The 23,262-nt window shown below is 42.9% G+C and overlaps 1 protein-coding gene across 1 annotated transcript; it reads right to left on the bottom strand.

Moving 5' to 3' along the window:
• Positions 1-14,740: 14,740 nt before the first annotated feature.
• RRAD (Ras-related associated with diabetes) lies at positions 14,741-18,415 on the bottom strand. Its single transcript, XM_014942557.1, has 4 exons — positions 17,916-18,415; positions 17,728-17,801; positions 17,036-17,240; positions 14,741-15,645 (listed from the first exon to the last, which is right to left on the bottom strand). Exons 1-4 carry the CDS (start codon positions 18,268-18,270, stop codon positions 15,368-15,370), a joined length of 912 nt encoding a protein of 303 aa, XP_014798043.1. The 5' UTR covers positions 18,271-18,415; the 3' UTR covers positions 14,741-15,367.
• Between the last annotated feature and the right edge of the window lie 4,847 nt (positions 18,416-23,262).

Below are 23,262 nucleotides of genomic sequence, written 5' to 3'. Positions count from 1 at the left end.
TATCCTAGTTTTTTTGTTGCACAATCATCAGGAACTTGTCAGACGTGTAAAAGTGGGAAGACTTTGGTGTTGTATGGGTGCTCATTGCCCTGTTAGGTACCCCAGCTCATGCAGTGGAGTATGAACTGTGACTCCTTTGAATTACCACGCAACATTTTCAAGTCCAAATTTTCTGGAATTTTTTTGAAATTATTCTGTGAAATGTTCTTTTTTTTAAAAAAAAAAATCCTTATGTGTTTCTGTTGACATTTTTCTTGGAGGAAAAATACTTTCTAAATACTTCTTTTAAGCATTGAGATAATTCTTTTAAGTAAATAAAGACTAGTCAAAGCTTTTCTAGTCCATTTTTCACACTCAACTCCTAGTCTCAATCTTCAGCTTCAAAAATGCTATCAGTATAAAAGTCTACGTGGATATAAGGCAAAAGAAGGCTGCTGAAGACAGATATATTAAAATCGATATCTTTTTATCTGACACTAGTGGCTTTTTCTTGTCTTTCCTGGGTACCAGCAATAGGGGCCTGAAAGAACAAAAGGAATTAAAAAGCACATAGCAAGCTAAGATTGAAAGTGATTTTTATTTTTTTTAATATGCTGCAAAGGTTTATTGCAAGCAGCACTGGGTTATGGTGGTGCAGGTGAGCCAGGGTAGCCTGGCTCATACCTCTTTTACAGTGGTGTCATTTCATTGACTTTGGGGGGGCTATTAAACAGTGAAAATGAGGGGAAAATAATGCCTCTGAAATCCTGAGTGCATTTTTACAGTAGAGTGGGAATGAGCCACTATATTTTTCAGGTAACTCTGCATATTCTTTTCTGCTAATGAGATACAGTGTTGATAGCAAGATAAAACCCGGAAAAATAAATTAACCTCTGAATTTAGACAAAATAAAATATAGATAATTAATTTATATATTTTTTTCTGGCAATACTAGGATGACATCTTCCCTTTAGAGCAATGGAACGAGTGTCAGTCTGATCCAGTGGCATCTCCCCCTGAAAGTTAGTGTTGTTATTCTGAAGTTGATCAATATGCATTAGGGCACACTTTAGTCCTCCTTTCTCCTCTTTCTAATACAAATAATCGCTTGTTTATTTGTACAGTGTTCCCAAGTACATTCCTCTAAGTTATCTACTTCATTGAAATACATAGCAGAAATGTTTGCACAGGTTAACGACTTAAACACACCATTCTGTGTTTAATCTTTATATGTGACCTCAGTGGCTGGAAACCTGGCTATACTTCAAGGAAATGTTTAGACTGTTTCTAGCAGCAGATAGAGTAAGCTTGGATGTAGAGGATTTAATCTTGAATTAAATGTGCTGAACATTGACAACTTCTACTGAATCCTCTGGAATTCAGAATGTCTTTGTGTCAGGTTTCTCATCAGGGTTATCTGAACTCATCTTCCTAAAATAAGTTGCTTTTAATGTGAAGGAATGAGTTCTGAACAGATCTCTAATTCTGCACATGGGTTATGGTCTGAGCTACTCAGCTGACATCAGTACTGGGTTCCTGTAGGAACCGTGTACGGTCAAGTTTCTTGGTCTTTAATAAACTCAAGCTAAAGAGTTTTTATAGTTTGAAGAGGGTCAGAATAAAACTTCAACAGTAGATACCCCTGCACCTTTGGAAAATTTTGTGTCAGGATAAGTTTATGGTTCATGCTCATCTGAATAACAACTGTCAACCTTGAATCAGGTCTAAATAAAATCTCAGAGTAATTTAACAGACAGGCTTATTACACAGGCGACTGCTCAGGTGACGGGATTACTGCACTTATAAAGGTCATGTGGAAGAAATGAATCTCATCCCCATCCCTGCAGAAAACATTTGTTTGTAACCTCCCTGACCATCAGACAACACGGGGAAGCAGAAAACGCTTGAACTGACAGAGTGACAAGTGTCACCTTTCCAGGATTTAGTTATTGATGTCTTCCACAGATTACGTCCTCGGCAAAAAGCATAGAGGAAAGCTCTGAATGATGTCACAAATATATTTGAGCCCATTTAATGACTTAATGTGATCAGGACTCCTTGATATGTCTAACGTTACTTTCTGATTTTGGTATAGTAGTGTACCAATATAAAATATATTTCTCAAAGATGTGGTCCCTACATACACTTTTTATATTAAGAGGACCTATGGAGAAGCTAGGACATCCCATATAAATTGTAATTAAAAGTTGCCTCCTTTTTATTTTCTCAGTAGCTAGAGTTAACAATTCTGTGTCTAGTAACCAGTGAGAGAAAAACATGGGCTATTAGCGCTGCTCCTGATGCAGAGAGGTATGGGTTTAACCAAATCCCGAATGAGACTCTAGGTCGTACCTTTTTGTATGATGCCAGTCCAATGAAAAATGAGCCTGTTCAAAATGGTACCGCTGATTCACCCTTCAGAAGAAAAAGGTTTGATGTATGTATGTATATTTACTGTATTGTGAATCACCATGGAGAGGCAAAAAGGGCATGAATAATTATGGGCACTCTTCATAACTCTTATGAAAAGACCTTGCAAGAGGTTTTCTGTAGTGTCTGGAAGGTCTGAAGAGCAAAGAAATGGAGACTGTGCTGCTTTGGTACTGATGTCACTACCTAGACGTCAGTATTGCAAGAAATAGCAGGGACATTTTTTGTAATAAATATTCCTCTGTTGGAAAGCGTGGAGTCTGAATGAGGCAAAGCTGACAAAGCACAAACTCACTCCTATGAAACGAGGGGAGCGTGTGTGGTTCAATATCCCCTCAGTGTGCAGCTGTGTGTGCAAGAGATTTATCTGAACCTTTATTAGTCTACATGATTCACCTCCTACAGTGTTATCACCTTGTTTTCATACTTTTCTACTTTACCAGGTCATTGTCTTTGTCAGCCTACACCCTTTTCTATGTATTTATGGAACAAATGCAATAATACACTGCTTGTGGGTAGATGTATTATAAGGTTACGAGGCTTGGATCTTTCAGAGTCATCATCAGATTTCTCTTCATGGTGCAAACTCTTGGAGCAGGTTCATAGTGTGCTTTAGGGACAAAATCAAATCAAACTTTTTTTGATGCAGAAAGGATATCTGTGGTACAAATGACTCTTTTGGTCCACTGTTGTTCTTAGACCTGTATCACAATGTTACGATCTAAATATCCCATTATGATATATTACTGTGAATCTGTGTCTATCCACCCAAAATTTCTGAATATTTGGATTCAGCTGCATAAAAATTTACAAAGGAAGTAAAGAACAGGGCCCTCTATATTTCATTCTGACCTCATATCATTCAATTAAATAGAATAACTCTTGATTTAGGCCATGATTCACCCACTTTCTTAAGTAGACATCCGGTTTTAAGCACATGAATAAGACAACTACTCATAGGAGGAGGATGGCTCATATACTCAAAGTCAAGCATGCCTTAAAAAACTTAACTGTTAACTTAAATATTTCTATGCACAGCAATAGAATAGTTTCTTTTTTTTTTTATTGGAAGGGATATTCCATATTTAGAATGGTGAGTTGCTGGGATCATAAACTTTTACTTAAAACTAAAAGCTTATTTCCTTATTTTAATGCAATGGTACAAATATTCAGAAATGTAATACTGCTTTAGTTCTTGTCAATGACCAGAGATCATGTCTATTCCAATATTCTACTGTTACTCTTAACAGGGTCTTTTATTTTTTGACTTTACCCTGCATATGAAGTCCAACAATATATAGTCTATGGAGTCCTAACTGAAAAGTTATTAATAGAAGCAATCTGATTCTATTTTCAGGCATCAAAAGGAAATGCTCAGTAGCTGGACAGTAAAAGTTATTTTAGACATCTTGAAATGCAATGAAAGAAATTACATGTTTTATATAGAAAACTTTCTTACCTGAATTTAATCTTCTGATTTGTTTAGAAATAATGAAAATAAAGTTCTTCAAAAGTGTGGTGAAAGAATGATATGTGGAAAAATAATTTTGAAAGCCAGCTGTGATTGCTGTCTGGCTCAGTGTCAGAGAATTGGCTTAATTGCATCCATGATATAAACTAAATTAAAACAATTGACTAAATTTAATTGACCATTCCCATGATACAAAGCAACAAAATCCAACAGTGGACGTATGGTTTTGATTTCTCCTGTTTTCCTGTACATACTGGACACTATTTCAATCTATCCATATTATCCTGATGTCTTTTAAATAAATTATTCTGAGGAAAAAATACCACAATGGATGCCCCAGTACCATGGACGTATGGTTTTGATTTCTCCTGTTTTCATGTACGTACTGGACACTATTTTAATCTATCAGTCTTATCCTGATGTCTTCTAAATAAATTACTCTGAGGAAAAAATACTGGTTTACACAAGAAGAGGGGTAATACTGCAGTGGATGCCCCAGTACCAGTTAGTCACCAGAGCAGTAGCTCCACAAATGCATATGCACGTGTTACTTTGAATTTTATTCATGTAGCATCAAGCATGTGTGTAAATGTCAGCATCTCAGGGGAGGAGCAACATTAAAGTTGCCTTTATTAAAGCAGTCTGTCAGTTTTTGTTCTACCCGATTCATTCTTTAATGCACATCAGCTTGTTCAGGAGGGCTCTAATCATTGAGAGCTGTGATAGAAGACTGATAAATTCTGCTGCGGATCTTTAAAATGTTGTTCTTAAATACCTCACCTCTCAGGTGAGGAGTATCCGAGTCTTAGCTCAGTCCTGCCTTCCCTGGTGGCTCGAGCTGGGTCACCCGGTGGGGCTGAGATGCAGGACACGCACTCGCTGGCAAAGAGCTCTCCAAATCCCCCAGCATATGTTTGAAGTCTTAAATTAAAGTTGTTCCTTTGAACTCAGTAAAGCTCTTCTGCAGCATAAAGCGTGGCAGGAGCATATGCCTTTGTAGGACTCTGACTTCTGCTCTATTTTTAATCAAATAAAATGAAAGACTTTTCCGCAGTTTTGTTGTTGTTAATTGCCTCCCAGACATAGAAACATAGTTTTGCATTTAGTCATTCAAATATTTGAGATGTTGGAAACAAAAATAATCAGGAAAACCTTTACTGGGTTCATTTTCTCAATTTCTGTCTGAATGCATCCATCTGTCAAAACATTCTTGTGCAAAACATGTAACATGAGGGACAGGTTTGGAATTCTTTCTGTGCCTAGTTTGCTAATCTGTACAAAATCCACTTAAAAATAGAACTTCTTGTGCTTTTTCAAGTTACTACATCTTTAATGACAGAAGAAATCCAGCTCTTGGCTATGGTCAGGTTGAAGGGAAAACTTAGTGGCTTCATCAGGGTTAGCATTTAACCTGTTGTATTTGCCAGCAGGGCTGGGCAGGAAACCCTTTTCCTACCACATCATTCTTGGAGGCATTCAATCTTTTTCTTATTCCCAGCCTCAGTACACTCTGTTTTCATTAGGGAAGTGGTGGGGGGAGTGAAAAGGAATCCCATCAAGCAATGATTGTGGAAGCTAGAGCAACTGGATCCACATCTGTCCATATTCTAAGATACACTGGTTGAACTAAATCAGAATGGGCCGGAATTAGGAAAGACAAATGAAAAAACATAACATTCACCTTGAAGCTCAGGGCTCCAACCATCCAGGGAGGCATTTTAGGACAGCTTGCTTTTGGGGCTTAAAAATTCCAGAGATGTACTTGGGTCTGTGCTCTGTATGAGAAAGTTATAGGAATGGTGCCTGATGTGTCAGCAGGGAAAAGCCTAGGTGGACATACAGAAAACAAAGAAGCTCCAGAAGCTCTTTAAGAATTCAACATCTAAGATGGCAAACAAAGATTTAAAAAAAAAAAAGGAACTAATTACTGTATGCAAAGCTTGACATAGGGGAAGTGTGTGCTGAGCTGCATATTTATAGAATGTTTTCTTTTTCAAAATAAAATAATGATGCTTCTAATGAGAATCGTCATACAGTTAAACTTAGATCTAAAATGAGTTCTTGGTTCCCCAGGTAAGAGCCAGTAGATGGATATGAAGTTAGTGGTTCGTTTCCTAAAGTATTCTTATCGAAGAGGAAATAGAGGATTGCTTAAAAAACCATACAAACAACAAAACCCTAAATCCAGTTCTCTTCCAAAATCAGTGCAACTGGTTTTTTATTTGCTCTGCTGTAACTCAGAAGAAATAAGGCTCAGAAGCAAGTTCATACCAGTTGTCTAACTTGATGCTTTCCGCAGAGAACAAACACCCGTGATACTGCCAGTCTTAAATTTTATCACAAATTCACAAGATGGAATTAGAAATTTTATGAAGATTAAGACATATCTTTTGGTTTGGGCCTGTGGGTTCCATCTAGTTTACATTTTCAATCTTTCCCCATACCTCCATAGCTAGATTCTTAATTTCTAATAGAAGCAAGATTCCAAGATAATCACTCCTCTCCAAAAGGTAGAATGGGCAGGATGTTAAACAAAATTTCAGGTATCCCTTTGATAAAGTTGCAGGACTTAGAATTACAATGATGTGTTAGAATTACATCCCTTTCTTTGGAAAACTAATTCTTAGCTCCATTCTGCTCTGTGAAAGTTCTATGTCTATGTGACATTAAATTTATTATTTTAATAATTTCTTAACTGATGAACTGTAAGTGCTGAGAACTTTCCAAAACAGGGTTGAATTTATTAGTAATTAATGTAATCCTCTTTCTTGTTCTATTACTGGGCACCTGATCTGTCTTATTTATGTGGCTCCTGAAACTGAGCAAAACAAATCATGAGTGGAGGAATTATTTGGCTTTGGTTTTGATTAATTTGGAGAACTATTCTGTGCTTGTTCATGTTTTTGCCACAGTGCAATTGTGTCTCTCAGAAATTGCCCTGCAATTATTTTCTTTTCAAAACATAGCCCTGATCCTGCAAACATCCCATACATTTTCATGAGATGACATAGACCCTCTCACAATGCCAAATTCTATTTTTGTTTTCCCTATATATAGCGAGAGCACAATTCCAAACCAACAGCCTTTTAAATAATTCATTCCATTTTACACGTTGGGTGTACCCTGCTGACATGAAGCGTGTGTTAGTGCTCCCAAAACCAGCAGCTGAATCTGCTGACTCTCAGGAAAGAGCAGATTTGCCCTTTGATCTTAATAGCATCATTTGCATAAATAGTACTCAGTTGAATAAGGAATTATAAAGCTGGGTGTACATTGAGCAATGAAGGTGCTGTGCCTTCTCTGCCCTACAGATAGGGATGGAAATCAGGAGTATGAGGAACTTCAGCTGTTGTTTTTTTTTTTCTGTTCATCCTTGTGGAAATTACAAAGGATAAGTGAAACACAGATATTAAAATGCAGTTAGTGTTCTTCATCCATTATTCACCAAGTGACCTTAATAAGCCTGTTTCAATGTCATGTAAAATGTGTTAGAGATTTGAATGGGTTTGGCAGCTTTTCTCACAGAAATCGGTTAAATTCGAGGAAGAGTACAGAAAAGTGCCTAAACTGTATTGCTTTGGTTAACCAACCTCGGCAAGGGTTTATCCCCTGAAATGCATGGGATTTTGCTGGATTATGTTAGTACCAGGTGGAGTTTTAATTAAACTTCTATCCTGCTGTTGGGAAGGAAAGCTTTACAATCAGTGAATTAAAAATAGCCCTTTCTGTGAGCTGGGGGGAGGACAGGAGGAAGGGAGGAGGTGATGCTTTGAGATCAGGCAGGTTCCCACCGAGCATGGGAGGGTATGGAAGGACAAACTCCTGGGTGAGCAGCTTGGAGACTTTTCACTCCGTCTTCCTCAGGCTCAGCTCCTCGCTGAAGGCAGTCCCCATGCCGTGGTTTCCTCTTGAAGCAGCTCAGGGACAAGGCATTAGTGCAAGTGATGATTTTATTCCTCCCCTGATAGCCCTCCCTTTCTCTGCTTCAGCCTGAGAGCCCCTGCCTTTGGCTGGAGAGGGTGGGAAGGGAACCACTGGCTGCATCTGGACCTCCAGGTCTTCTCTGGCCCTTTATCCACTCCATGCCCCATCTGCAATCTCAGCAGCAAAGTCAGAGGTGGGTTGTTTCATAAGTGCTCCAGCTCTTCCCTGTAATGGAAATTCCGAATTGCATATAGATTTCATTTCAATGCTTTCCTTTTTGCTCAGTCTTTTATTGTGACTTAAGCAGGTGCCAACACAAAGTCAGTCTTCCTATGATGCCCAAAGTAAAAAATCCAAGAAAACTCAATGTAAAACAAATGTAATTTTATAGACATAATTTTATCTTTGTATACTCGCCTCCAGGCAACCCCATCCAGCATAAAACTGCAAGTTTAGAGTGCCTGGATGCTTCAAAAACTCTTAAAAACAAGCCTACAAAATGCTAACATTTATTAATGAGGAGAATATTAAAAATCTTTGTCCAGCCAAGAAAGACCTTAAGTTACCACCCAGAATACTAATCTGCCTTTACAATATTCATAACATCTCAACTCCTGTCAAAATTTGTCTGTGGTTTGTTCTTTCGGGCTTGCCATCTGCTCGACATCGTACTCCTCCGACGAATACTCTATAAGCAGCTGTTTAAGCACAGTCCTTCAGCAAGAAATGGCAAAGCAGAAGAGCTGGAAAGCACTGGTGACTGCAGGGGTCCCAGAGAGGGCTGGAGACCTCCTTCCACCGTGGGATTAAAGGGGGCACAGCAAAGAGAGAGGAAGTCACCCAACTCCCAGTTTCTCTGGTTAAAATGAAAATTCTCCTTAATCCATCCTACTCTTGAAGGGCAGAACGTTATTTTGGGTGTGAAATAATAAATACACGTTAGTTAATTATTTATCTTGTAATTAAAAATGAACCAATTACTAACCAAGTCAGGATCTGTAGAATTTAACTAAGAATTTAATTTACAACTCATTTTCTGAAGGCTGAGTATAAAATTGTTCATTAAAAAGCTCTTTAAGCTTTTTTGGTTTGGAATATATTTCCGAATATAACATGTGCTGTTTTCTGGAGCCCTTGGAGCCAATCTAAAAAAAGTTGGACATTGTGCTAATGAAATCTCTGGGAAGGTAGAAGGTACATTGCTCCATACTTGCATCCTACATCCTTGTTCTTGAGGACTTGGCCGTTTGAAGTTTTGCCCTGATACTTGATTAGCTCAGCTTTTGAATTCTACTTCTTTGCAGTTTATTACAAACAGTGATTTTAGATCTGCCGCAGAGTGTCAAGATAAACACAGAAAATGCTTATTATTGATACAGACTAATGAGTTCTGTGTTTTCCTTGTTTCTCTAACCAGTTTTTGCTTTTTTATTTAATGGGCTACCACAGTGCTGTGGACTGTGAGTTGCAAACCCTGCATAGAAACGTAAATTTGTTGAACAAAATGTTTTTGTTAGTGTTTTTTCAAAATCACAGAAACTTTTCCATTGCTTATACCTTTCACCTAACCTGTTTTCCTTGAGATCTCAGGTGTCAGACTTCTAAGATTTTCCATATGGGACTGGGTAGGAAGAAGAGAGATCCAAGAACTCTATGAATCATAGAGTCTGCCCTTCAGAGGGCAGAAGTTCCCACACAACGATACTCCAGAGCTGAAAAGACTTCCACTGAAGAAATGACTGTAGGGTAAAAGTGAGAGGCGACCGTCAGATTCCATGTTTTTTTCTTTTTTCTCCACACTCAGATTAGCTAAAAATCTTCCATTCCCTTTCGCTTTGGAAAGGCAGCTGTACCCCTGACATTCAAGGAGTGAGTAATTTAATTTGCTGTGCTGTCTTAATCAGGGACTTATGTGCTGCAAAATCTGACATTTTTATCTGGACTCCATTATGTCAAGCAGCGAGCAGGGGTCCAGGTTCGTGTTCCAACTGTTGACAGCTGATGTTTTTCAGTAAGTCGTGCGGCAGCGGAGGAGCCACGTCCCCGGCCCCACAACACCGCTGAGCCACCGCTGCGAGGGTGACAATGTGTAACAATGGGGGCTGGAAAGATAAAATTGAAGTTGACATGAAAAGCGTGTGACAAAGAAGCCCTACAACTGAGATACCCAAAAAAAATCCCTGAGAAAGTTGCTCGGCCCCTGGCTGATCCCCAAAGAGAGCGACGTTATGCTCTTCATTGAAGAAGGTTGGTGAACGCTCCTCCGTAAATCCCCATGGCAGGCCTGGGATGAAGTGGAGCTGATGCAAGTTGGCACGGTTTTAAAATTCACCATATGTCCTAGTTCAGTTAGGATGTGTTTCTGTTGCTTCATGCTTTTTGCATGATTGATCTGCAAGAGTAATAAATAGGGCACGATCTCTTGCAGCCCCCATTGCAGCATCACATGCACTAAACTGTTGCAGCCCAAATACCTGTGATGAGAAACCTGAATTCCTGCAATTAGAAATGCAAAGGTTGTTCTTGCTGAGCAGTCCGAAATCAAGCAATGCTCCTGACTTTAGAGTCAGTTCAACAAGGTTTGGAGTCAGCCAAGAAACATGCAACAGAAGTGGAGCATTTCCAACATTAGTCATGTCCAGTGCTATTTGCAGCTTTTCTAGATCATCACTTCACCTCAAAATATGTGGGAACCCAGGCCTGAGCACAGGAGTTATGTGCTCATTTTGACCGAGCCAGCTTAATTAATGGTGCTACATTTCCTGCTACCTGCAGCTCCTGAAAGCTCTTTGTTAAGCATAATGCATTACAATAATCCAGTTTTGTCGTGACAAAAATTACTGTTCTTCTGCCAAGGCATCTATTGAGCTGAAAATTGTCGTTCCCAAAGTAGGGGTCACAACCTTCAGTGGGACTGGAAGCCTAATGGTAGTGTAATTATTTATGCTAGTGTAATGAGGCTGATGAAAGTGGGACTTACTGCCAGAAGCAAGCTGAGGAGGTTTTTATGGATCCGACCAGACTATTCCAAGCAGGAACACTTGCAAATCCAAATCCTTTCTCCAGCCCCTGCTTCGGACTTTGGAGAAGCCTTTTTGGGATGGTGAGGAAATTAGTATCTTCAGATGTATTCTGTTTATCTGTCTCTGAATCTGCTAAATTTTAATTCAGATTAGTATCTTCTTCAGCTCCCGTTACAAATATGGAAAGTATTAGAAAAAATTCTGCAGGGTCCTAATTGGTTTCCAATGATTCAGCCAGACAGGACATTTATAAATAGGAAGAAAAGGAGGAAAATAAAGAGCAAGAGAGAGGAGAGTCTTTAGGGCACACACTGTCCATCTCACCCAGCTGCCAGCAGGTTTTTGTGGTGCATAATTGATATCATTTTGTTGGCGAAGAACTCCGTGTTGAAGTGAATTTCTTAGCCTGCTTCCTACCTTCTGGTGCTAGAGTCCTTAGTACATTTTTAAGTTGAACAATTGTTGTTCACCCTTGGATTCTGAACGGTGGGTTAGAGAAACCTTATTTGGAGATAAGCAATGGGCCTTTGCTCTCTCTTTTACCTTTTACTTCTCTGTTCAACACCCGTGTCATAGAGCACAAGGACAGTTGACATAATTTACTATTTTAATTTTTAGAAATTAATAACTTCAATAGTGCTGGAGTTCAGATGTTCCTGTATGCAACGAGGGAGTCAAATTGTCCATTATAATGCCAGAGATCATGCGGTAAATTGTAGATTAAATGGTCTTGGAATGCACAGCCCTCAGCTTTGGCTGTGCCTACAGATTCAGTGAGGTCTCTGTGATGTACGTGCAATTAAGCCTCTACATTGTCTCTGAATAAAATTAAGGGCACTAAAGCAAATTTCAGCACAAGTATTACTCCACTTTTTTTAGCCTACCTCTTAGCAATCTTTTGTCATACACTGGATTCTTAATCACTGTCAACTCACTATACTTTCCTTTTCAGTGAAGAACAGTGATGTTATGCAATGTTACTATGTAGATCGTGCCCTGGTTTTTTCTATCCTATTTTGAGAAACTACATCTGAGTAAAACTACATTTTTGGTGATGCTAAGTCTTCCCCCAGCAGTTAACATTTCGTCTATATTTATGTGACATGACTTTACACTTCGTGGGTTTGGCAGATGGAGGAACGATTTTTCTTCACATTTTTCATATGGCGAAGAATTTACAGGAGCTGGCTTAGCACTAGCAAGCAGAGGAGGCTTTGATTTGTTTACCTAATGTATGTGTCACATATAAAAGGCAATGTCCTTCCACTGTAGTTGTTAATAACTAGCTGTTCCAAATGGATTTGTGCCAACACAAAATCCACCCCCACAATTAGCAGTAATGGGAACTTCAGCTGGCAGCAGCAGTGAAGGCAGTAGAGATTAAATGACTGTGCGAGCTGTCCCTCCAAATTAAAGCTGATGTACATTGGCAAAAAAATAAGAAATCTCACACCACCATTACCCCTCACACTCCGTTCTACTCTCATAATAACTAGAGAAGATACTGCTGTCTGGGACTTGCTATTTTTCATATGCTGTAGATACACCCCATAATGACAAGAATCTGGGTGGCCCGACCAATAAATCAGCTCAAATTACAAAAACCTATAGCTGACTTTCAAATGCTTGAGGATACAAATAACCTTTTGAAGAAGGTTGATTTTAGAGGCATTTGTCAGTTAGGGGCCTGTTACTGACTTGTAGCTGGTGTTGCACATGTTCTTCCAAAAAGTCTGCTTGGAAATTCCACAAAATGACATCCAAAAAATTACTTTTTATTCTGGGTAGAAAATATTCCAGGAGCTACAAAATGTCTGCAAAATAGTACTTGTGGTAATACTTCTGTAGCATAGAATACCATCTTGGTCTAGAGCAGGTTATTATCAGACCTGCAGTAACAACAAACCTTCCCCTTTTTCATGAACCATGGCTGAATGATGCTAATTCCTGTACCAGCAAATGACTGAAAAAAATTAGTATAATGAGGATTTTAATCAGCATTTTATTGTAGAATATTAACTGATACAATACATTATAGGTAAGCCCAAGTTTCTTTAGAGTCATTCACAGATGATTGTCTCATAGTGTCCAATATGATGTACTTTCAAAATACATACTATTTTCCACAGTTTAAATGAACACCTCAGAAATATTTTAGGCTTGGGACTTGTGGAAAGCTAACCTTTGAATTCAGGAATGCAGTAAAACATCTGATTTGTGGGTCAGAGTGTGCAGAAATCACAGCTGTTAACTGTGACCTTGAAGAGGCTTTGCAGCTGCAGTTCTGTTGCAGCATTAAGAGTGCCCCATCTTTGTTAGGTTTTTGCACTTTGTGAAACGCCATACCTTAAACCCTGGGTTTGCATCCCCTTCCTTGTATTTATTATGGGCAGAATCAGATCTCCCAAGTCAATCAAACATGTCAGTCCTTTCCTGGTTGTTCACGGGACAACCCAAAGAGAGCAGCTTTGCAAACATACAGGGAACACGGTGTAGTTTTGTCAGTAACTTTAACATGTGCACAAGTAAGTACGTGCCAGATTTATGCACGTGAATCTGGACAGTCTTGCTGTAGAGTTTTCAGGACTAAAACAATTGCTTTGGTGTTGACAGCCAGAAGCTTCCATGTAAATAGATGCCTGTTGACATGCTCTGGCATTGGTGAGACGTTCCAGCGATAATGGTTTGCCAGGAAGCAAGGCTAGTGAAAAAAAAGCCAAATCCAATTAAAATGTATAATCAGGTAAGTGTGAGTTTTGGCAGTGAGACAGAATGACTCACTTTAGACATCAGTCAGGACACAAAGTAAAGACGTCTTTTTGTAAGAACTGGGACCTGTTACCAGCAACGTATGCTAAACTGGGCATCTCACCAGCTAGGTCCACCATCTGGAGACACTAATTCTACAGAGCATTACCTATGCAAATCAGATCCCATTTCCCCCAGTACTAACTGCTCCCTGATGAGTGTCCAAGCACTGGGCCATCCCAAAGGACAGTCCTGTGTGTTCAAGCTCAGGGAAGCTTGATCTGAGGTGCAATTTGATGTGTGGGAAAGGTCAGCCCCTACAAAATTGCGGGCAAACAGAGCTCCCAGGCAGCTGGAACAACCTCACTAAAGATCTGGGCTGCAGGAGGGAGAGCAGAGACAGAAGAGCAGGTGTTTTATGTCTATGGATGAATTTAAAGAGAATGTATCCTATGAAGAGGTTTTTATAAAGCCAATGCAGCAAGTCCAAGTTTTTCACCGAGACCTGATTGCTATTCAGCTTCATGAATAGCAGATAGCAAGAAGTCATGGAAACACATTAATTATAACACAGTAAAATGAACATGAAAACTGTAACAGCACTGAAGACTACCATACACCACAACTGAAACCTACAATTCTTTCCAACAGCCTTGCCAGTCTGCTTGAACTTCTTGACACCACTGGAAGGTATCTACAGGCTTGGAAGTAGCTCAGGAAATCATACTGCTCCCAGAAAATAAAATTAAAAAAACAAACCCAAGCCCTCACATTTGCTTATTGCCTGTAACACAAGACCTTCAAGTCGGGAGAGGACTTGGAAAGTAGAACAGCACAGGCTTCAGTTTATCACTGTAGACACAAGACATGTATCTAACTAAAGGCGTTATATAGAGGTCCATTACGGCCAGTGCCAACAAAAGAACCAGGATGAAGGTGAATAATCATATGAGGGATCAAGACACCTTCCCAAGAGGAGCTGTAGGAGTGTTCAGACAAGCAGGGTTTACTTCTTAAAGAAATTGTCTACTAAAGAGACACAGAATATTCCTGATTCACCTTGTTCCAGAACTTTATGACATGTAAATCTGCATAGTCTGTGTATAGTGTCCAATACAGTGGAAAAGTGTCAGTATAAAAATACTGCTCTCTTGCTCTTTGTCCATACTATGAGAAAAGCACAGTTTATTATAACAGGAAATAATACTTTATTATAAAATCTGCATGTAAACAAGTAACAAATTAATTGAATAACTGTTAATGGAAGTGCAAATTAACTTCATAAAATGCTATCTGTTCTGTACTTAACTGTATATATATAATTTGTTTTCTCCCATTCTAATGTGGTTCTACTCCATCCCTCCCTCCCCACATTTAAGTTTAAAAAGATTTATCATTGCTTGCTTTATACTAAAAAGAGTGTACGAGCCTGCGTACAAGTTTAAGTTTTGCTCTGCAAACAAGACAAGTCTATGGTGATACTTATCATCATCATTTCTTATCTTTGCATCTCTGGTATCCACAGGACAAGAGGATATATAACATATGTACACAGTGAAAGTTTGGGCATATCAAGCCACTTATTCAGAGTTAGTTCATTTACTTGCACACTTTGAAAGTTAAACCATTTATCAATGAAGCAGACAGTGTAGTGTAACTTCCAGACTTGCTTGTGCACCTTAAGGCATTAACGAGAGTCTTAATTGATAAGTCCTTCTTGTTATCACCATGAGGATCATCCAGACATTTCTCTTAGCAGTGCTTCTTCATCACCCACATGCAACACCTGCTTCTAAAGCACAGATAAGTCATGGCAAGACTTTGATTTTGCTTTGAAAGCCATCTTCTTATTGTTCTTTGCCACAATTCTCCCAAGGAATCGCTTTGCCTTTTTGCCTATGCTTTCTCTTCTCTTTGTGTTGGCCATTCTCCGGGCATTGTCTTCTTTACTGTCCTTGCGAAGTCTAATTTGCCGAACAATACCTTCAAACAGGTCCTTGACATTATGATGAAGAGCAGCGGAGGTCTCGATGAATTTGCAGTCAAACACAACGGCACAGGCCCGTCCCTCTGGAAGGGGAGAGGAAAAGAAGGAGATGAGTGAAGATGGACATTTTGTCTTCACATATATATGCAGAAAAAACAAAACAAAAGTTGACTTTAAGTAAGGAAAATGCTTTCAGTGCTACAAAAGAGCTTCACTACGTGGTAGGAAAGTGCAAATTCGCACTCATGGTTTTGCCCCCTTTACTTTTCTTGGGTTTGTTGGGGTATGGCCAGAAATCTCATTTGACCAATAGTACTGAATATAAGGCAACAATAGTCCTATAGGACTTGAGCCCTATAGGACTATAAGAGCTGAAGCTGATCTAGGAGAGGCACTTGGCTGTTTGATAGGAATTGGCGTGAGGTACAGAACCAAAGAGTTTTTACTTCTGGAAGTTGAGCCATTACACACCTCTGCCTTGCTGTGACAAATTACAAACGTTAGTTACAAACAAAACTGACACAGCCCACAGGGTCAAGTCATGGAACAGATCACTAGAGGTCATGAAGTTGTAGAGCCGTGGATTTGACTAGGACTGCATTCAAAATGCAAGACGGTCAATGTTCCAGACGTAAGAACAGAACTCTGAACATTGCTGCAGTGCAGCTTCCCCTGTTCTACTTGTGGTAAATAATGGCAAAGTTCTAAGCCTGAGCAAAGTCCTGATGTCACCACTAGCACAAGTCAACCATGACTATACAATAATATAGGCATGTCCCATTTTCATCCAGCGGTCCTGAGGTCAGTGGCTGTCATCCACCAGCCTGAGAAAAAGCGATAACCTCCTGAGGAACTCCAGTCAATTCCCTGCACAGGCTTTTAACACAGGAGCCGTAACACTGGGAAAATTCTCCCTGACAACTGCAGAGCATGCACAGAAAAGACTTGAAGTTGCATGAGCCTGGTCCCACCAGCGCAGATGGGATGGAATCACTCCCAGAAGAAGGGGGATTGTACAAGCTGGATGGGATCACCCTTTTCAGAGGCTGCTTGGCTTCTACGACATGGCATCTCTGCCCCTTAAAAAGCATAGTTGGTTTTTTTTTTATTATAGCTTAAAAGCTATGAAATCTTGATATTAGCAAGTGCTGCTGCACACATAATGTACAATTAAACTCTTTCAGTTAATACTGACTAAAAATGGATCCCACACAAAACAATCTGCTAAAGCTGCAGCTCTGAAGCTTTTTTTCCTCTTGTACTGCAATTTAGAGCATTGCTCTGAGCAGACAAATCTTCCCCCCGACACCATCTCCACTGGTTTTAGAAGTACTAAGTCTCTCAGCATGAGCCAGCGTGCCTCAAATCATACATTTTTCTACATCAAAATCACAGCATTTCTACCGACCACAAGCCTCCATAGCATTTGCTACTAATTTAGACATTACAGTATAAGTAAACAGTGTCTCTTACCATCAACTGAGACTTCCCGGGACCTGACCAGGTCGCTTTTATTGCCCACAAGAATAATGGGAATGTCTTCTGTTTGCCTTGCTCTTCTTAGCTGGATTCTTAACTCGGAGGCCTTTTCAAAACTAACTTTGTCTGTCACTGAATATACAATAATATAGGCATCTCCCATCTTCATGCAGTGGTTCTGAAGCCATTGGCTGTCATCCTAAAACAAAAGGCAGGAAATAGATTTAGTGTACTGAAAGAAAATCTGTTCAACACTGTCTGATTAATGATTTAATTATTGTAAACACTTTGAAAGTATTTTTCTTAGCTTTATTATAGTCAGTAAAAGTAAGCTAAGCTCTTTTTTATTATTATTTTGTTAATTAAAATATATTACAAAACAAAATCCTCTTGTTTCTAGAAATAATATCAGATGTGCACCGATCAGACTAAGTCTCCAATTTTCCAGTAACCCCCTGGGCTGCTGACGGGAGCCGCTGCTTATTCACAGCATCGGGGGCTCCACAATCTGGTCTTACTCAGCTCTTAAACTGCCTGTCCGGCTACAAGATACGAAAGCGGTAGGAATTCTAGTTGTTTTTACTGTTACCGATCTGCTGGGAGGAACAGGCAGACAGAGCTGTTGGACTTTTTTGAGCGAACCCCTGAGGAAGCCACAAAGAAATAACATCTAAGCGTGTCGGTACCTGCTCCCATATGTCGAACACCACGAGGGATGCTTCTTCTCCGTCCACGACAATGGACCTGTCGTATGTGTTTCCTGCGGAAAAGCGCAGAGAAGAGGCGTTATTCCTCTCCGTCCCCGCCGGCAGCCGGTGCCCGGGACCCCGCCGTCCCCCCCACACGGTGCCCGGTGACCCCGCCGCCCCCTTACCGGCTTCCTCCGCCTCCGCGCCGTCCTCCACGCCGCCGAAGATGCGGGCCAGGCTAGTCTTGCCCACGCCGTGCTCGCCCAGCAGGATCACCTTGTAGAGGTGGCCGTCGGAGTCGCTGCCCGAGGAGATGACGGAGTCGGAGGAGTCGGAGGCCCAGCTCTCCCGGTGCTCCCCGCCGGGGCTGTAGGAGGTGCAGCGCACCAGCCCGGAGAGCTCGCCCTGCGGCAGGGCGGCCCGCAGGTCCCGCTCGTCCACCGGCATGCTGCGCCGGTGCAGGTGCTGGTGTGCCGAGAAGGGCATGCTGCCCCGCCGCTTCTCCAGCCAGCGCACCTTGTCGCCGCGGTTCAGGGTCATGGGGCCGCCGGGGGTTGCGGGGAGAGAAGAGCCGTCGGCGCCCGCCGCTCCGCCGCCGCGCTTACCTCCGCCGAGGGAGGAAGGGAAGCTGTGAAAGAGAGAGGGATTCCCCGCCGGTAGTCGCCCGTGTCGCCGCGGGAGCTCCCCCAGCCACTGCTGCCGCCACCCGGCTCCGCGCAGCCTTTTATGGCTCCGCCGCCGCGGCCCGGCCCGCCCCGCCGTGACGCGGGGACGTGGGCAGCGCCTCCGCCCACGGCGGAACCCGGCGGCTCCGAGCGGGGCCGTGGGCTGCGAGGGGCTGCGCGGCCGGGATGGCCGGGGTCTGCCCCGCGGCTCCGCTTCTGCCCGTCCTGGGGGGTTCCCCTTCCTCGGTGAGGGGCTGCGCGGCCGGGATGGCCGGGATCTGCCCCGCGGCTCCGCTCCTGCCCGTCCCGGGGGTTCCCTTTCCCCGCGCTCCCCCGGAGGCCCAGCTCTCCCGGTGCTCCCCGCCGGGGCTGTAGGAGGTGCAGCGCACCAGCCCGGAGAGCTCGCCCTGCGGCAGGGCGGCCCGCAGGTCCCGCTCGTCCACCGGCATGCTGCGCCGGTGCAGGTGCTGGTGTGCCGAGAAGGGCATGCTGCCCCGCCGCTTCTCCAGCCAGCGCACCTTGTCGCCGCGGTTCAGGGTCATGGGGCCGCCGGGGGTTGCGGGGAGAGAAGAGCCGTCGGCGCCCGCCGCTCCGCCGCCGCGCTTACCTCCGCCGAGGGAGGAAGGGAAGCTGTGAAAGAGAGAGGGATTCCCCGCCGGTAGTCGCCCGTGTCGCCGCGGGAGCTCCCCCAGCCACTGCTGCCGCCACCCGGCTCCGCGCAGCCTTTTATGGCTCCGCCGCCGCGGCCCGGCCCGCCCCGCCGTGACGCGGGGACGTGGGCAGCGCCTCCGCCCACGGCGGAACCCGGCGGCTCCGAGCGGGGCCGTGGGCTGCGAGGGGCTGCGCGGCCGGGATGGCCGGGGTCTGCCCCGCGGCTCCGCTTCTGCCCGTCCTGGGGGGTTCCCCTTCCTCGGTGAGGGGCTGCGCGGCCGGGATGGCCGGGATCTGCCCCGCGGCTCCGCTCCTGCCCGTCCCGGGGGTTCCCTTTCCCCGCGCTCCCCCGGGGATGCCCAGAGAAGCTGTGGCTGCCCCATCCCTGGAGGGGTTCAAGGGCAGGTTGGAGGGGGCTTGGAGCAACCTGGGCTGATGGGAGGTGTCCCTGCCCAGGGCAGGGGTGGCACTGGGGGGGCTTTAAGGTCCCTTCCAACCCAAACCGTTCTGTCACAGGCGACAGGACAAGAGGAAATGGCCTCAAGTTGCGCCAGGGGAGGTTCAGGCTGGATATTAGGAAAAAATTTTTCACTGAAAGGGTTCTCAGGCATTGGAATGGGCTGCCCAGGGAGGTGGTTGAGGCACCATCCCTGGAGGTGTTCAAAAGCCGGGTTGATGTAGTGCTGGGAGGTCTGGTTTAGTGATGATGCTCCTTGTTTGTGGTGTGGGTGTCTATTTTTGTCAGTTAGGTTGACGGTTGGACAAGATGATCTTTAAGGTCCCTTCCAACCTAGAAGATTCTGTGATTCTGTGATTCTGTTATACGCAGATAGGTTTTCTAGCCTCTATATCGTTGTCCTGGTACAGGACAGTTGTTTGGGTACAGTCTTGCTGTCTAGCGTTAGGAAATTTTATTATTTTTTTTCAAATTTGCAGTATTTGCATCACTTCAAAAGTGCGTGCTTTACTTCACTTTTAGGAGCAGGTTATGAGAAAAACCTCTTCTACTGGGTGTTACACTCACATAGTAAGCTTGTCAGCGTGTCCACATGCGGTGTTAACAGGTTAAGAGGGCAATGTAAAACCTGAAGGTCACATTCTTCTCTTGATTTCACCTGAGCAGCGAAGTGAGAGTGAAAATCTTATCTCCCGAGTGGCACAGTCATGGCCGTGTGATGGGGCGAAGAACCCACTAACCAGATAGCTATCCTGCTATTCTGCAGGGCTCACCCAAGCATGGTGTATACAGTTTGGTGTTTACCTAGCAACCAAGAGTGAGAGACAGCCAGAATAACAGCGTGAGACAGCCAGAATAACCGCGTGTGAGACAGCCAGAATAGCCCTGGCTCCTGCCCCCGGGAGATACAGCCTGCTCGCTGCGGGAAAATCCCGGGCACTCTCCGCTGGACGCCTGCCAGCGGATTCGGGAAAGTTTAAGGGTTTACAAATCAGCTGCAGAAAGAGAACTAAAGGAGGCAAGAGATAGGGAGGTGATGGAAATTAAGTTATCGATGGAGGGAATAAAGCGAAGGAAGGAAAAGAGTCTGTGGGGTTGGGCTATGGGGTTGAATAGCCAGTAAAATATAGCATATCAACTCAGAACCGCCTTTTTTCTTACAACGTGTTAAACTTCTCAGGCCACTTAAGATAAACATGAAAAATACTTCAAAGGGACTGCCCACAGGGAATGGATTTTTTTTTTTTCCTAGAAAATAAGTGAGTGAATATTCTGCTATTTTCAGGAGCTAATTATAATTCCCCAGTGCAGGCTCTTGGGGTGGTTTTGGCCCCTGATAACTGCGGTTTGAAGTGTCAATGTGGCAGTTAAAGATCACCGAGTGCTTGCAGCAAGTGTTCTCTCCCCGTCTCACTAAACAGCAACCAAAATAGCCCTGTCAGTTCGAATAGTCAGAGTTTGGTGGTGAAACGAAGTGAGTGCTTCAGTTAACTGAATTAGAAACCTCTGGTTAGCATTTTTAAATAATATTTAAATAAATCAGGGTTAACATATGAAGTGCGCCGTGGGTACTTAACTTGGATAAACTGGAATCTGCCAAACCATCTCGATTAATCTGTATTTATATACAGTTAATCAGGTAAATACAGTTTGGAAAAGGTTTGTCTTCAGCCAGCTTCTTAAAAATGTGAGTGTTTCTGCCTAAAATTCTCACCTAAAAATATTCTGAGTGGGTTTGTAAGTCTTTCGGGGCAGTCTTTTCCCGCATGCCTCCGCTGTGTGTCAGGGTCAAACTTTAGAAGTTGACACGTGAAGTGGGGGTATTTTTAATTCTTTTTCTGTGTGAAAGGGGGGAAATCTGAGAAGCCTCAGAACTGAAGACCCAGGGTCACTTCAGTGCCACATATAGCACCTCTGACTAGAACCAAACTAAAAAGGGGAGTTCCACTGATGGGACGTAAAGAAGCCGTATTTTATTCCAGGCCTTTTGCTGATGAGAATTAGGAATATTTTAATGATGTAAACGCGAGAGAGACCCCTTGGTAGCCAAAATAGAACAGGAAAGGCATACGTAAAAGTGCTAAATAAAAACTTTGAGAGGCCGGTGTTTCAGCAGGGAAAGTGACTGAAAATAAAAGAATACCTAATAGAAATCATACCAAAAAAATTCAGGACTCTGTTCAGACTCCAAATTCTTGTTTTGTGCCAGCACCCAGGTACGACTAATGAGTTGCTGGTTACAGAACACCGCCCCGGTCACAGGACACCGCTGGGCATCTGCCACCGCCTCCTGCCAGATGGCCTTGAACGGAAAGTGAGATGGCCTTGGGTGAGGTCCCCGGGGGCTCCGTCGGGTCCCCGGGGGCAGCGGTGCCAGGGCAGGGAGGTCTGTCCCCCCCCAGCCCCAGGATTTGTGCCCAGAGCCAGAGACGGGGGGGGAGATCGTGTAACTGGGTTATCTCCTTTGATCTTAATAGGTCCAGCTATTTTGTGAAGTTGGAAGGAATTAACAGATAATTCAGGTTAATCACTTGAGACACTTAACGTGCCTCTTCACATAGCTTGTAATTCTGCTTGCTGTTAACTGCTGCCACATATCCATGTATACATTCCCCTGGCACCTGCTGCCTTCAGGGGGACTCATAAGACCACAGGCTTGAAATGCTGATTTTCTTCTTGCTTTGAAGGATTTTCAGGCCGTCTCCTTTCTCACCTACCCTCCATTTCCACTTCAATGCGACTGTGCTTTAAGCAGATATATTAACTGTAATTTATTTCTATTTAAAAGAGATTTTCCTGTCTTGCTTTTTTACTCTTTTTTTTTTTTGAGACACGTCAGTGTCCACTCCTAGTGTGCTCTCTTGGCCTGAGTACTTTTCATCGTATGGAAAATGGAAAACGTGCAGTCTGATCCTCTTTTTCCAGTTATTTATTCCTGGGGTAATAAGGTTTGTGCCAGGAGTTTCTTTATGCTCTATGAGGTGCAGAGTGCATTTCACAGCCTAGATGACAAGCACAGACTTTGCAGGGGATGCAGTGATAACTAAGCATGTATAACCTAACACCTAACCTCCTTCCTTTCAATTTTCAGATAAAAAAGCAGAATGTTGGTGGTTGAATTAACTATATGTGATTCTACCTCATCAGTGTTTGTTCAGGGCCAAATGCCGTATTAGAAATAGCATTTATATTTTTTACATTAAATTAATATTATCGCTGAAAGCCAGTTTTTGGTTTTGCTGCTGTCTTATGTTGGAATTGTTTCACATTTAATTAGGAATAATAGAATTTTTTTGTACGGTGCAAGGACTGGGTTAGCAGCAGTGAGGTTTGGGAGGAAGCGTTGTTCTCAGCGTGGCTCCACGCTGGAAGACGTGGGTTTCTCCTCTCTTCACTTTTCAACTCATCTGCACTGCCTCAAGTCTAATTAATCAGCCATTATGTGGGTGAAGTTATTTCTATACAAACTCCAGAGAGATTCACAAAGGTCTGTTCTTGCCAAGTTACATGAAGCATTACTCCTGCAGAAGTATGAGTCTGGCTACCTCCCAAATACCTGCACTAAACCAGAAATAGCAGCATTTATTATTATTTTAATTACAGAACTGACAGTCCCAGGCCAGTGGGAGAAGAGACAGAGGCAGCAGTAGGAAGTGTGTTGGGTTTTTTTAACCCAAGCAAGAAAGATAGAGAAAAATTGTGAAAAAAACAACAAACCCAAACGTATTTTTCCTTATCCTACAAAAAGTAGGACATGGT

This window comes from Calidris pugnax, unplaced genomic scaffold (genome assembly GCF_001431845.1).
Source record: "Calidris pugnax isolate Ruff unplaced genomic scaffold, ASM143184v1 scaffold28, whole genome shotgun sequence".
In the NCBI taxonomy this organism is placed as follows: domain Eukaryota; kingdom Metazoa; phylum Chordata; class Aves; order Charadriiformes; family Scolopacidae; genus Calidris; species Calidris pugnax.
The sequence above is the reverse complement of the archived record's forward strand: the minus strand, read 5'-3'. Positions and strand labels throughout refer to the sequence as shown.